General features: G+C 43.9%; 1 protein-coding gene across 1 annotated transcript; it reads left to right on the top strand.

Annotated features, from left to right (window-relative positions):
* Positions 1–1,228: 1,228 nt before the first annotated feature.
* On the top strand, positions 1,229–15,944 carry tmem64 (transmembrane protein 64). The gene is made up of 3 exons (XM_058046837.2): positions 1,229–2,596; positions 7,840–7,995; positions 14,405–15,944. Exons 1-3 carry the CDS (start codon positions 1,883–1,885, stop codon positions 14,588–14,590), a joined length of 1,056 nt encoding a protein of 351 aa, XP_057902820.2. The 5' UTR covers positions 1,229–1,882; the 3' UTR covers positions 14,591–15,944.
* The last annotated feature ends 819 nt before the right edge of the window (positions 15,945–16,763 follow it).

Raw genomic sequence — 16,763 nt, 5'->3', positions numbered from 1 at the left:
CAGCACGAACTCAAATATTCCATAACCATAACTGACAACCCGGTGGCTTTAGGATAAAAACCTTCGCCAGAACGCATGTCAGTCAATAATCCACCAGAGATAACATCCACAAACAAAGATGAAGCAATACAAGTTCTGTCCAAGGCATTTAATAATTATTCAATAATGAGACCTGTATATAAAATGAACATTTTGCCATTGACGTGTGGAACACAATAACAAAGTACAGTAGTAAGGAAGATAGCTAGATATCTATCTAGATAGATGGATGGATAGATAGATAACTAGCTAGCTAGCTAGCTAGATAGATAAATGAAGACAGTATTTACATTCAAGTGATGTATTTATGTATTTACTTGGGCCAACACTGACGTGTTCAGGTGTTGATGAGAGAGACCGCCTGGAGGAACAAACTGTAATGCAACGTCATGACGAGACCGATCATTGGACAAGTCGGGGACTTTCTGACCAAATCTCGCGATGACAGAGTGCCACGCTGTAATTGGCCGAGAATGCTTGGGTCACGTGAGGTGCAGTTAGTTGGCATTCCGGGACACAAACAGCAGCGACGTTAGGAGACAAGGAGTTTATACAATGAGAGAGCCGACTCAATCTCAGTTTCCGTATTATGCCCTGGGCGGGTTTGGCCGCCATTTTAGGGTGCAAAATCCAGAAAAACTGCTTTGAAAACGTGCCCTCGGCACGCTGCTCAGCCATTCATTGCTGGAATAGACGCTCTATAAGACCAGATTTGTTCCCTTTAAGCAAAGACACATTGCGTGTGATAGAAATGTAGATTTATAACACTTTTTGTAAATAAATTAATAAACAGGACATTGGACGAGATTTAAAAATGTATATTGTATGGGACGCCCACACAATTATTATTAGCTTAAAGTTAAGATGATTACCTTCTCTGGGTGATTAGCTGAATTCATGAGTCAGTGACGAGGGAGCAAAAATAGCAAGGGAGAAAAATAGTAAAACTGATTTTTAAAATATTTATTTGATCAATTATGATTTATTATTATTTTGTTATATTAGTTGTTAAGTGCTGGTAACACTGAAAGGAGAGGGGAAGCAATATATATATATATATATATATATATATATATATATATATATATATATATATATATATATATATATATATATAAATAATTTCAGCTAGTTGCATAGTTCCATTTGTTTGCCTATTCGCCTAGCCCCGCCCACTTCTCTGGCACCCTATCATGGCGGACTTTCAGCTCCATGTCAAACGTCACTCTGTTCCATTCGTCAGCGGTAGAATCGGCAATCCTGATCCCAACTCTACAATCCTTGGTTGGAAGACTGGAAGGCAACCAGAAGACACAGTCTTCATTTTCGGGGCTCTTTGTTTTGGCCAATCTAGCTTATTCTTGCTCACCGGGAGACGGATGACTTTTAGTCTCCGGAACGTGGCGGTGGACTTTAGCCCCGTGGCTAGCTAGTTAGCTAACAACTAGCTGCGCTGTGACGTTAACGCCCCCACCCTCCTCCTCCTCCTCCTCCAACGTTAGCTAGGTACGGAACATTCTCAGGTGAGTCAAGCGAGTTTGTGCACCTGCTGCCCCTTTTTCTCCTGGCCTCTTGTTCCATCGTCAGACAGAGCCATGATGTCTGTGTACATGGAGCTTTCATCTCGCCGGATAGACGTTGGTGTCACGTGGGACTGTCTTGTCGCCCGCCGGGTGTACCCGAGATAAAACCTCCAGATTCCTGTTAAATGGCTGCCCCAGCACAGCCACAAGCGCACAGTTTGCAGTGACTTCCGGTGTGCCTGAATGTGAAATCTGCCGGTGAGGACGTTACAGCTGCCCCCACCCCCTCCCCCGTAGGAGCGCACCTGAGGGGTCCTGGTATGTCGCTGTCGGGGTCCACGGGCGTGCAGCTGTTCACCAAGCTTGCAAAGCACGCCGCGGGCAAGGCGCAGATACAGCTGAACCGCTGGCTGCATAGGAGTGCCGCCGCCAATGAGTCTGACAAAATCGACCTCCTCATATGCGGCACCTTGGATGAGCAAGGACCCGGCGCAGCGGGGAGATGCGACGGTGACCCAGAGGTCTTGGCCGATGTCACAGGGCTGTCGTCCTTCGGCGGCGATTTCAGGCACCCGTGCTGCATCACCACCTTCTGCTTCAAGAGCGCCGTGCTGGCGTGCATTCTCACCGCCGTCTGCTTCTCATCGGTGGCACTGGTTCGCCAGCACCTCAAGGACCTCCTGCTGTGGGTGGAGGGCCTGGACAGCCTGGTGGGCGCCTTGCTGTTTGTGGTGGGCTTCATCCTGGTCTCCTTCCCGTGTGGGTGGGGCTACATCCTGCTGAACGTGGCGGCGGGCTACCTTTACGGCTTTGTATTGGGCTTGGGACTCGTCATGGTGGGGGTCCTCATCGGGACCTTCGTGGCCCACCTGGCGTGCAAGCGGCTGCTGACGGACTGGGCGCGCAACAAGGTGGGGAACAGCGAGCAGCTCAGCGCCATCATCCGAGTGGTGGAAGGAGGGAGCGGACTCAAAGTTGTGGCCTTAGCGAGACTCACCCCCATTCCCTTTGGACTCCAAAATGCCGTTTTCTCTGTAAGTACCACGCCTCACGTCCGCTGCTTCTTGGAGGTCCAACATGGCTGGTTGGCAAAAACCAAAAACGGTCTGTTCCAGGGTCTAGACCAGTGCTTCCCACACCTTTTACAGTCGCATACCCTTTCAGACCCCCTACTCCTGCACACCACACTTCCATCCATTTCATTTGATAGACTTAATCTAAGCCTGACTCAGGATGGCTCTGGTTGAAGTCAGCATATTAATGTCATAGCAAATAGAAGGGGAAGGCTGACCAATCATGGTAAAGCACTTTCTGTCCAAAGCTTTAACATGGATGTCTGTTAGAAGTAGACTAACATTGTCTCACTGTTGCTTTTGGAGATATCACCTACTTTGGGCTGCATGTGCATGTGGGGCTGTGTTTGCCGTTATTTACAAGTGTCCCTGAATGCAGCGGCAACTTGTGTCCCAGGTGATGCACCTAAATGCACCATTTTAGAAAAAGCTGGAGCAGCACTGACAGCGGTTTGCTAGTTTGGAAGCTGCTTATTGAGTATGAAGTAGGGATTGACCGATATATTTTTTTTCCAGCCGATGTCGATACCGATTTTTTTTTTCCATCACCCTTAGCGGATGGCCGACTTTGCTGACTGATATTTGTGGGCAATACTGCTTTTGCTTCCTCAATTTATATGAAAAAATGACAATAATAACAAATATTCCAGGTCTCAAGTTTAAAACAAATATTTATTGAAACGTAAACACTGAACACAGTAGGATTCAGCTTTCTTAAACACACATTTAAATAGTATTATCAATTTTAAAAGGAGTAAATATTCAACTGGACGGCACGGCAGTCGAGTGGTTAGTGCGCAGACCTCACAGCTAGGGGGACCAGGGTTCGATTCCACCCTCGGCCATCTCTGTGTGAAGTTTGCATGTTCTCCCTGTGCATGCGTGGGTTTCCTCCGGGTACTCCGGTTTCCTCCCCCATTCCAAAAACATGCTAGGTTAATTGGCCACTCCAAATTGTCCATAGGTATGAATGTGAGTGTGAATGGTTGTTTGTCTATATGTGCCCTGTGATTGGGGGTGCTGGGATAGGCACCAGCACCCCCCGTGACCCCATGTGCCCGATATATCGGCCGGCCGATGTATTGGTCGATCCTTAGTATGAAGTGTCCATGATCTGCCTGGAATCTTTCCATGGTGTCCCAACTCTTTAAGAACCACTACCTCCTTGTTAATAAATAGTACCTGAAATACAACAATACATACAAGCATTGTGGGGTGAATCTCCATCACAGTGCCAGGTTATGGGATGAATTGGAACACCAATAGAAATGGCATCTTCATGATGAAACACTCTTCACGCACACAGTCATCACTCACACTTACTTATTTGTTGATGTGATGCACATATAGAGCAAGGGACAACTTGCTGCTCTGTCTCCTTCCTGCTGCATCTCACCCCAGTGGGAGGCGTTCAGGTGCATTCGTAATTTTGAGTGTTAGGCGCTAATTATTATTATTTTTTTTTTCACATGCCCCTTATGTCAGCTGACGTAACCCACTTTGGGAACCACTGGTCCAGCTGACATCGCCACCTTTAAAGATAGAGTTGAATATGTAAGCGTGAAGTGCAGCGCGATGAAGACTGGTAAGGACTATTGTGAGGAATGGACACGCACTGATTGCTGCTCTTCCTGACCTGGGGAAAGAATGCTAAAACTAGCCAAAACATCCATGAAATGTTTAAATCTGCAACAATTCCTTTTGCAAGACCTCCAGCTGTGCAGGACTGGACTGCTGCTGTCCACACTTGTCTCCTATTTCAACACACTCGAGTGTCATTGTCTTTCACTTGCCCTCAACACACTCCCTGCTGGCTTTTTTACACGCACGTGACACTACATTAGGTACTCATTCACAGTCCTCAGCCCGCCAACACTCACTGGACACAACATTAGGTACACCAATCAGGGTATCTTACCAGGGTCTTAAAGCTCTAGAATCCAATCATTTCAATTTAAGGTCTCAAAATCCTTCTCACAATGTCAACTCGTTTCTTAAATACGATTTTGAATGGTCGCTTACATTAAAAAAAAAATGTTTAGATTTTTGAGAGCAAATGTGGGTTTTAAACATGCAAAGCCAGAAAGAGAGCGAGCGAGCGAGCATGGAAGGCATGTAGCGCTTGCAGCATGAATGAGTTGATGTTCAGGCCTCGGGGTAGGAGCATGCTAAGAAGCGGTTTGTTCAGTGCAGGCATGCTGTGAAGCTTTTTGTTTCCAGTGGCCAGATTGAGCGTGACACAAGTCAGACTTGTTTGGCCGTACGTGTGTGCATACTTGGAACATTTCCACTTGCTTTTTTATGACTGCTGTGTGTCACCACAACGCTGACGTGGAGATCCCGGTCCAAAGTTCTCGGCCACATCATTATGTACACCAGCAGCCATGGATGCTGCTATTATTACGAACGCTTTCAGGAAAATGCATGACATTGAGCACAGGAGATACTGTATAGATTTGTTGGCCTAAACTGTCGTGTGTTCCTGGCACACGCCAAAAATGTTGCATATTTTGCAGCAGGGCTGTCCATACCTGTTCCAGCGAAGCACATGCAGACATTTTCATATTCAGTACCAAGTTTGTGCTGTAGATGAAAAAGCATATGACTACTATATCTCACCCCATTTGTGCTGTTTTTACTCTCCAAATATTTCAACCTTCTTTTCACATTTGATTTTCATATTATGAATAGTCCCATAATATTAGAATTTAATATTCCAAAAATGGCTTTAAAACTTTAAAAACAAATGGCCACATTTTTTCTTTCATATTTGAACTCTACGCTACTAACATGACTTCATTTTCCCTCGTAGTATTCCAAGTACCAAGTATTCTGGTAGTATTCCTTTTAATACTGTCACTTTATTGTTACAAAATGGCACATAGTTATTTCCATTTCTCCATCTTTTCAACCAGAAAGGGACCCAAGCGGAAGAGTGAGGTTACAGGGAGAAGAGATACAGAAGCTCAGAAGGATCAGGCGTGATGTTTCAGCTAAAATTAAAGGAAAGGCATACAAAACTGTGGTGAGACCAGCCATGTTGTTTGGTCTAAAGACAATGCCACTAAGGAAAAGACAGGAAGCAGAACTGGAGGTACTGAGGTTCTCATTGGGAGTGACCAGGATGGATAGGATCAGGAAGGAGTACATCAGAGGGACATTACATGTTAGAGACCTCGGCCAGACTGAGATGGTTGGGACATGTCCAGAGGAGAGATAGTGAATATATGATAGTGAATATATTGGTAGAAGGATGCTGCCAGGTAGGACTCGTAGAGGAAGACCAGAGAGGAGGTTTATGGATGTTCTCTCATGATGTCTCATAACATTATGACTTTAAAACATCTTCATTCTTTAATATTTCAGCTTTGTTACTAAAATAAATTGTTTCTTACAATATGATGTTTTGTAAAATTGAGAAAATAAAAGCCCAGCTGCAGCCCTCGCCTCCTACTGGCCCCCGGGCAGCACTTTGAACACTCCTGTATTAGATGTAGAATGTAGTGTGTAGATTACTGATCCCTCCTGCTACGTCCTCTTCTTCCCTGGCAGAGCAGCTGTGAGTGTGAGGCGTTCCAATGCCATCTAGTGTTGGGATTTGGAAGGGCAAGGTACACAGGCAGACCCACTACCATGTGGAGCTCCAATCGTGTCCAAATGTGTCTCAAATTTCTTTGCATTTGTTGCTGACTTTGTTAGTCAGCTTTGGCTGCATATGCTGTTCCATCATCTACAGTATGTCGGACAAAAAGTCCAAGAGCGCCGGCCTTTTAGCCATGACGGCAGTGTTAGCATTCCAGGCATTCCCACGGCTCACACCGCTTTCAAGAAAGACCTGCTTCTGCTCAGGAAGTTCAAAAAAAACAAAACACCCGACTCTCCGTGCATGATGACCAATGCGTGTTGGCACATCAGGCATCTCCCAGCAACAGCTCTCATATCACACACACACACTGCAGTTCAAGGTCACACACACACACTTATGTCATCACTCCATCATGTTCTGCAGGCGCAGGCTCGTGTGGATGTGGACTTTGGACAGGAGGACATACCTTACTGATATTCCGCTCTTCCAGCATCATCCTGGAATTGGCACGTGCAAATTTACCGTATTTTCTACACTGTAAGGCACACTTAAAAGTCTTTTCATTTTCTCCAAAATTTCGTACAGTACATATGCTGGCAGGTATAAACCAATCAGAGAACAGTAAAATGTACAGTACATAGCGTAACGTCCGCCATGCCTCCGGGGCTGCCAAACAACATGGCGCCCAATGAATTGGCAGCCTGCCATCATTCCAGGTGGATGAAGAAAGGAAGTTCAATGCTGGACATTGGTGTAAACAGGACGTGAGGGGGATGGATGAGAGGGCCAACACGGGCGAGTGAGGGGGATGGATGAGGGATGCGGGGGCTAACTGTCATCCGAGCTTTGGCCACGATGGCTGAAGCCACCTGACAACCGGACTCCGTTGATGAGAGGGAAACCGCCATGTTTGATGGCCACATTCACATCCAGAAGATGAGGACTTGGATGGATGTGTGGGAGAAGAGGAGTGCATTGCTTAATAGTAGAATAAAGTTCAACTCAACTTAACCTTTTTTTTTGGTAGATCGCATGTCTATTTAGCATGCACCTTCTAATATGGTACATGTACTTAATGCATGTATGCATGTATGCATTAAGTAGAGAAATACACCCTATAATTGACACTGCACCTTACGGTGTGGGACATACGCTACCAGGTAAGCAGTTTGGAATGTCCTAACATTAAGGAAAACATTAAGGAAAAGCAAAAGAAGATGTACATGAATGAAAATGTCGAGAATGAAGTAGTACCTCAATCAGTGAGAACGTGGTACTATGGCAGTGAAGTACTGGGAATATTGACCAAACAAGTAGACTGATGTGGGAATAAAGTTTGAGAATACAGTATGACATTTAGGAAGGAAGTGAAAGGTGTGAAAGTAGTACTGTATTTATGTGTATATTATGTATACATCAGTTGTCACATGGAAAGGATGCCTTGGATTTCTGCTCCTAATCTTAATCCACCATTCACTCCTCCTTTGGTAGCATAGTACTGGGAATATTCCGCGTGTCGTGTTGAGCTCCTTTTTCCTCTGCCACTTCTGAAATGTAGCCAGTGATGAACGCTCATGAATAGGATTTGTGGAACAGACTGTGTGTGTGTGCTCTGTAGATCACAGAGGTGTCCTTGCCAAACTACCTGGTGGTGTCCTCTGTGGGCCTCCTGCCCACCCAGCTGCTCAACTCCTACCTGGGCACTACGCTGCGTACCATGGAGGACGTCATCGCCCAGCAGAGCATCAGCGGTTACCTCCTCTTCTGTCTGCAGGTGAGCATCACCGCTTCCTCATCGTCACATACAACGTCACGCAACACAGCCCACGCCGGAAGGGTGCTGATGACCCGCCTGGAGAACGCAGTGGTAGCTAAAAGCCGCCGGGTGCGCACTACCGTCTTTTATTAATTAAAAGAGATGGAAGCATGGCCTATGCCGCCCACAGCCACTAGAGGGGCCACTCGAGTGGCGGTTGAGTGGTTAGCGCGCAGACCTCGCAGCTAGGAGACGAGGGTTCAATTCCACCCTCGGCCATCTCTGTGTGGAGTTTGCATGTTCTCCCCGTGCATGCGTGGCTTTTCTCCGGGTACTCCGGTTTCCTCCCACATTCCAAAAACATGCTAGGTTAATTGGCCACTCCAAATTGTCCATAGGTATGAATGTGAGTGTGAATGGTTGTTTGTCTATATGTGCCCTGTGATTGGCTGGCCACCAGTCCGGGGTGTACCCCGCCTCTCGCCCAAAGACAGCTGGGATGGGCTCCAGCACCCCCCGCGACCCTCGTGAGGAAAAAGCGGTAGAAAACGAATGAATGAATGAATGATTATTTAGGGGGCCACCATACATCTGTTTTTGTGGAATAAACAAAAACATAAATTTCCCCACTGAGGGACGAATAAAGGTATATCTTAAAGTGGTGAACAGTTCAATGGTCGCCATGGAGATTTGCAGCTCAAGAACTCTGAGGTGATTTTTGTTTTTGTTGGTATTTATACTCCTATTACATATTACTACCAAATTTGTGGTTTTGTCTTTGTAATTTGAATGATTTGTAGTCATATTTATAGGTATTTAGTGCTCATTGACTCTACTGTACCTAACATTAGCTAGCTACAGTTTGCTAATGACAGTTAGCTAATAGCTGAGCAAGCCCAACATCACCAACAGTAATATAGAGTAGACAGTATTACTGATGCCTCATATTTATTGAGAGTGGTACTGTAGTCCTACATAATGTGATATCCACTTGTCCATGTATTATTTTAGGCACTGTGCATCACAACCCACCAGCTCTCCTAAGATGCTGCCCTCAACAAGTTTATGTGTGAGGTGGCACCCCTAAATCTCAATGGATTTCCTCAAAACTTTGCAAAAGACATTTTTATGTTCATTAGAAAAAAATGGAATGCCAGCCAAATTGATACAGTAAAGTCTTGTTATATCGATATCGGTTATATCGAAGTACTGCTTATTACGATACTATTTTCATTTCCCAGCAAATTTCTAGTCTTTTATGATATAATTAGTTCTGTTAGTACCATACCCGGTTATTATGATAATCCGGTTACTACGATGCCCTTTTCATCTCCCGCCAGCCAATTTGGTCTGCTTATATCGATACAAAAGCAGCTTAAATCAATCTTTGCTTAAGGATTTCAATACCAAAAAAGAACACGGCGAACAGCTGCTTCCAGTCAACTTTATTTTTCACACTTCCACCACCAGAGCACAGCACACACACCGATTCCCGCACTTCCTGGTTCACAGGTCATGCTCAACCCGCCCCACATAGCTGGCCAAACACACGCCTGCAACAGAAGAACCAACTGACATAGCATACACACCTATTCCAACGAAGACACAAGCGTACAAATACATGTATTTAATTGTGTTGTATTTAGATATCTTTTTATCGCTTGCAATAATCACTGTTTTTCATATGTACATGCTGGCGTTTGTGGTTTCTGGTGCGGGAATCGGTGTGTGTGCTGTGCTCTGGTGGTTGAAGTGTGAAAAATAAAGTTGACTAGAAGCAGCCGTTCGCCGTGTTCTTTTTTGGTATTGAAATCCTTAAGCAAAGATTGATTTAAGCTGCTCGACATTGTTCTATACTATAGAACAATGTCGAATGCATTATTGCCCACTTTTAATGCAGTTCGGCGCAGGATCGGATATATCGACAGTCCGGTTATATCAATATTTTTTCCGACTCCCGACAATATCAATATAACGAGACTTTACTGTATTATGAAATTCAAATTTCCCATTCAAATTTGATGCACCCTAATGTGGAGTCATCTGCTCCTTTTGATGATGACGCCGTGATGATTGTCAGATTGGCTGCGTGGCTCCACCGACAAACCGACAGCGGTTGTACAATAACACCTTGTTCACGATTATACTCAGCATCCATTCATACATAAAACACAAGACATGAAATGCTTTTACAATCATGTTAACAATACAGTATACAGTGAAGAAAATAAGTATTTGAACACCCTGCTATTTTGCTATTTCTCCCACTTAGAAATCATGGAGGGGTCTGAAATTTTCATCGTAGGTGCATGTCCACTGTGAGAGAGATAAACTAAAAAGAAAAATCCAGAAATCACAATGCATGATTTTTTAACAATTTATTTGTGTGATACAGCTGCAAATAAGTATTTGAACACCTGAGAAAATGAATGTTAATATTTGGTACAGTAGCCTTTGTTTGCTATTACAGAGGTCAAACGTTTCCTGTAGTTTTTCACCAGGTTTGCACACACTGCAGGAGGGATCTTGGCCCACTCCTCCACACAGATCTTCTCTAGATCAGTCAGGTTTCTGGGCTGTCGCTGAGAAACACGGAGTTTGAGCTCCCTCCAAAGATTTTCGATTGGGTTCAGGTCTGGAGACTGGCTGGGCCATGCTAGAACCTTGATATGCTTCTTACGGAGCCACTCCTTGGTTTTCCTGGCTGTGTGCTTCGGGTCGTTGTCGTGTTGGAAGACCCAGCCACGACCCATCTTCAATGCTCTGACAGAGGGAAGGAGGTTGTTCCCCAAAATCTCACAATACACGGCCCCAGTCATCCTCTCTTTAATGCAGTGCACTCGTCCTGTCCCATGTGCAGAAAAACACCCCCAAAGCATGATGCTACCACCCCCATGCTTCACAGTAGGGATGGTGTTCTTCGGATTGTACTCTTCATTCTTCTTCCTCCAAACACGCTTATTGGAATTATGACCAAAAAGTTCTATTTTGGTCTCATCTGACCATAAAACTTTCTCCCATGACTCCTCTGTATCATCCAAATGGTCATATGCAAACTTAAGACGGGCCTTGACATGTGCTGGTTTAAGCAGGGGAACCTTTCGTGCCATGCATGATTTCACATCATGACGTCTTAGTGTATTACCTACAGTAACCTTGGAAACGGTGGTCCCAGCTCTTTTCAGGTCATTGACCAAGTCCTGTCGTGTAGTTCTGGGCTGATTCCTCACCTTTCTTAGAATCATTGAGACCCCACGAGGTGATATCTTGCATGGGGCTCCACTCCGATTGAGATTGACCGTCATGTTTAGCTTCTTCCATTTTCTAATGATAGCTCCAACAGTGGACCTTTTTTCACCAAGCTGCTTGGTAATTGCTCCGTAGCCCTTTCCAGCCTTGTGGAGGTGTACAATTTTGTCTCTGGTGTCTTTGGACAGCTCTTTGGTCTTCGCCATGTTACAAGTTAAAGTCTTACTGATTGTATGGGGTGGACAGGTGTCTTTATGCAGCTAACGACCTCAAACAGGTGCATCTGATTCAGGATGATACATGGAGTGCAGGTGGACTTCTAATGGGCAGACTAACAGGTCTTTCAGGGTCAGAATTCTAGATGATACACAGGTGTTCAAATACTTATTTGCAGCTGTATCACACAAATAAATTGTTAAAAAATCATGCATTGTGATTTCTGGATTTTTCTTTTTAGTTTATCTCTCTCACAGTGGACATGCACCTACGATGAAAATTTCAGACCCCTCCATGATTTCTAAGTGGGAGAAATAGCAAAATAGCAGGGTGTTCAAATACTTATTTTCTTCACTGTAAATATATTTAAAAAGTCAAAAGTTCATCATTTTCAATTGGATTCGACTGCACCAAAAAGTCCTCACAAAGTTTATCAAGGTTCAAAGTTTGAGCAAAATCCCTTCCAAAGCTAGCCCAGGTCCAGTTACGCTAGCTAGATAGCTAACCAAGCATGGCGCTACATAATAAATTAATAATAATAATACATTTTATTTACAGTGCATCTGGAAAGTAAGCGCTTCACTTTTCTACATTTTGTTATGTTACAGCCTCATTCCAAATTGTATTAAATTAATCTCTTACCTCAAAATTCTACACAAAATACTCCATTATGACAATGTGAAAAAAGGTTTTTTTTGACATGTTTTGAATTTATTAAACATAGAAAACAAAAAAATCACATTTACATAAGTATTCACAGCCTTTGCTTAATACTTTGTTGATCCACCTTTGGCAGCAATTACAGCCTCAAGTCTTTTTGAATATGATCCCACAAGTTTAGCACATCCTGTCTCGCAGGTCTACAGACAGTTCTTTTAACTTCATGCTTGGTGTTTGTGCTCTGACATGCACAGTCAACTGTGGGACCTTATATAGACAGTTATTATATTTCCAAATCATGTCCAATCAACTGAATTTACTGCAGGTGGACTCAAATTAAGCTGTAGAAAGATCTCAAGGATGATCAGTGGAAAAAAAATGCACCTGAGCTCAATTTTGAGCTTCATGGCAAAGGCTGTGAATACTTATGTAAATGTGATTTCTTAGTTTTCTATTTTTAATAAATTCAAAAAAAGTTTAAAAAAAACTTTTTCACATTGTCATAATGGAGTATTTTGTGTAGAATTTTGAGGTAAGAGATTAAATTAATACAATTTGGAATGAGGCTGTAACATGACAAAATGTGGAAAAAGTGAAGCGCTGTGAATACTTTCCGGATGCACTGTATTTTGCACTTTACATTACAGAAATCTCAAAGTGCTACAAAGAAAGCATAAAACCTACAGTGAAGCAATAAAACAACACAACACAAAAAAAGGTATATATAAAAATAAAGAAAAGGCCTTTGTAAAAAGGTAAGTCTTTACATTTGACCCTTTCATGGATGACATTTTATCGCTCTCTCCACCAGGCCAATTACTCTGTCCATTCCTGTTCAAATCTACGCTACGCTCAATGCCTCGGCAGGCTACCGCGTTAGCCCGTTATAATTGTGCATTCTATCTAAAACTGTATGTCATCTATGATGTCATCTACATCTACTAACAAAACAACTCTACTCCTTGAATCCCACGGTTACTCTACAACTACTTGATGACATGTTACACATATCGCTATCGGTCGATATCGGAATAGGAAATTGGGAGTTGGACAATATCGGACATCCCTAATTGAAACACATGATAACGTTTTCCATTTTGACATGCGGTGACATCTGGTGCATGTTTTTCAAAATAAAGCACATGGAAAAGTTTTTCAGATTGTTTTCAAACAAACTGTGGTCACTGTATGTAAATAATAAGTTGTATAGCATATGCAGTCCATACATTTAACGTATTGCCCAAGTTGTGTGGCAGCTTTTATTTTGTAGTGGCGTTCCACCACAATTGATGCCATATAGCGGAAACCCTGTACATTAAAAAAAAAGCCAAATTCAATGTATAATAATCATCCAAGCCACATATTGCTTTTTCAAAAATATATACCAATAATAACATCAAACTAGAAAATTCCCATGCAACCTGTGCTGTGAACCTCTGAACCGGTGTCTGCTGTGCCACGCCACCGAGCAATGCCATGCGTACATTACATGAGGAATTGAGCAAAAAAGCTAAGATGCTAACTGTTAGCATGCTAGCATCTGCCGAGATGGCACACTTGCGAAAGCATCAAGGCGATCCTACATCATGCCATGTCTGTATTAGCCTTTAGACGTGAGGAATACAGCTAACAGTTAGCATGCTAGCACCAAAAGGTCAGAGAAAATATCCCTACATCATGCCGTGTATATATAACCCTTTAAACAGGAGTAAAATAGCCAAAATTCCAACATGGTGACTGACACCTTGCAACATAGTACTTTGTGGCGAAAGTGCCGAGGCAGCTCTATAGTGTCCATATATCATGCAATGTGTGTATTTTCATTTACATATGCATAAAAAGTCTAAATGCTAACAGTTAGCATGGTAGCATCTAGCAAGAAAGCACTAAGTCCCAAAACTGTTAAGGCAGTCCCATAGTGTCCCCACATCATGCCATGTGTGTATCTGCCTTTAGACATGAGGAAATTAGCTCAAATGCTAACATGCTAATGGTCATCATGCTAGCACCTGGCAAGACAGCCTCAAGTACAGAAAGTGGCAAGGCTGTCCTATAATCTCCCTGCATAATGCCATGTGTGTATTTGCTTTTAGACACGAGTAATTTAGCTTAAATGCTAACATGCTATCAATTAGCATGTCAGTGGAGGCCTGCATTGCAGTGCATGCCCATAATAAGTTTCATTTGCCTCGAGTTAGACAGGTGTGTGTTAGCGTGTTGTCATGTGACCCGCCCACATCCTTGTGGGGGTGCTGTGGGCGAGTGGCGTGAAGGATGACAGCGGGTCTTGCCGTGTGCTCAGATGCTGGTCAGCATTGGCCTGATGTTCTACGTGGTGCACCGCGCCCAGGTGGAGCTCAACGCCGCCATCGCCGCCTGCCAGATGGAGCTGCGCTCCTCGCGCATCAACGGCTCCACCGACCACCACGCCGGCTTCACCTACTGCAGCAAGAGGGCGCCGTCCGGTGGGGGCGTCAACGTGGTGTAGAAGAACCCCTGTGCTGCACGCAGTCTTGGACCTTGAGGAGCTTGCCTGCAGCACAAGGAGAGTATTCTTGTAGTACCAGGAGAGTATTCTTGTAGTACTTACAGGAGATGTCAATCAGTTGACCTTGAATGTGACCTTGTAGACAAGCAGAGACTTGACGTAGTCGCTGTTGTTGGTGTGACACCAAGCTATGCACCCCCCCCCACCCCCACCCCGACAGGAAGGCCGTTTGTGCTTGTAGTTGAGTGTCTTATTTGGGATCCTGATGAGAGCAAAGCAGGCGCTCTCAGGTTCTTCCCGCGCCCTCGCAGAATGCCAGACTAGCTTCCCTCTGCAGGACTGCGCCTTTCAATGTGGGAAGAGCACCCATCACCTCGGGCTCAGGCCGAATCCATTATGACCGCCGGAAGCGTTACGCAAGATGGAGATGCCTGGTCAGGCTGCCGGCCACGGCTGTGTTGGACATGCGGCACAACAGAAAGAATCTGTGTGGGCGCCAGTGCACCCCCAGATCAGATCATATCATATCAAGCAAGTAGGAATACTTCAGTCATCCAGTATTCTAGTGACGTTTTTGTCGATGAATGGAGTCACAGGAAAAAACATATTTTTGCTTGGTTAAATAGCAATAATACATTGACGTGACGAAATAAAACAGTCTCTAAATAAGGAACCGTCAATTGGTTGAACTTGTTTGGTTTTATTTCTTAAATGGACACGCTGTATAGCGGACCTGGGGGTTATTTGTAGGGCTACATGTACTAGATGTATTAAATGGACATGCTGTATAGTGGACCTGGGGGTTATTTGTAGGGCTACATGTACTAGATGTCTTAAATGGACACGCTGTATAGTGGACCTGGGGGTTATTTGTAGGGCTACATGTACTAGATGTCTTAAATGGACACGCTGTATAGTGGACCTGGGGGTTATTTGTAGGGCTACATATACCAGATGCAATCGGACACACAACAAAACAGCAGCAAACAAGTTTTGAATAATTGACACTTGGCAATAAAGATCATTCTCGGATTCATTCATATTTCTGTTCATTGATTCAATTGCATATCAATGACGTAGCATCCATGATATGCGGAGCGTGTTGACTGCTAGTTAGCATCATTTAGCCAGCATTAAAATTAAAGAGACCGGACAAAAGGACCGGTGCCGCAGCGGATTCAGTGTGAGCCCCGGGTCAGTGCACAAAGCCAACAAAGCAACAATGAAGCTAAACCCCATTCACGTGTCTTCGCGTGCCATCTTCAGCTTTTCACACCACCTGACTTCCTTACTACACACCGACACTACAACCTCGCACACACTGGCGGGGCCTGGCGGGGCCTGGCGGGGCCTGGCGCGGAAGACAAATAGATTGTAATGTAGTAGTTTAGTGCAGGGATGTCCAGACGGCATATTGACAAATGAAAGGCTGCGGGGGAACATTTTGATATTTTTACATATTTCATTTTCCAATCATTATGATTAGCTATTTTCTTTCTACATTGAGACTTTTTGCTCTATTTTCCCCATTATTGCTGCTTTTTAAAAAAAAAATTCTATTTCTACAATGTGCTGTTAAAAAGGAGCACCTTGGACGTCCCTGACAGGTAAAACACACACACGTTCATTTCTGTTCATACAGCTGCATTTTTGGGGAAATATTGTCAGGATAAAATAAGTCTGAATAAAAAGTGATGCAATAAAATCAAGTTCCTACGTTGGAGAATAAAGTACCGCATTGACCAGATGACCAGCTGGAATATGGGAAGAAAATCCAAAATGATGTTTTGGGTAGGAATGTCCGATAATATCGGCTACCGATCATTATTGGCTCGATACCAGCCTAAAAATGTTATATCAATTGATATCAGTATTGGGATTTTGCCTTTACGAGAGCCGAGGTAGCGCATGTAGCATTAACGCTGCATTTGCAGAGATTGCAGCAAAATTCAGTTGACACTAATCAAAAGAATATCAAGTAGGGTTGGGTGGTATGGACCTCAGCATAGATCAGGATATTATAGGATGTATCACCGTATTATGAAATACATGGGTCTCGAATGGTAAAGCACGTGTATTTATTGGCAACAATCTGGCTAACTGTTCTAATGGGATGTCTGCACCATTGCTACTAAACGTCCAACCAACTGTAACACCTGTGGCTGTCATGAAG

The sequence above is a fragment of the Doryrhamphus excisus genome, linkage group LG7, assembly GCF_037039965.1.
Source record: "Doryrhamphus excisus strain RoL-2023G ecotype Guam linkage group LG7, RoL_Dexc_Guam_v1.1, whole genome shotgun sequence".
Lineage (NCBI taxonomy): Eukaryota > Metazoa > Chordata > Actinopteri > Syngnathiformes > Syngnathidae > Doryrhamphus > Doryrhamphus excisus.
The sequence above is the reverse complement of the archived record's forward strand: the minus strand, read 5'-3'. Positions and strand labels throughout refer to the sequence as shown.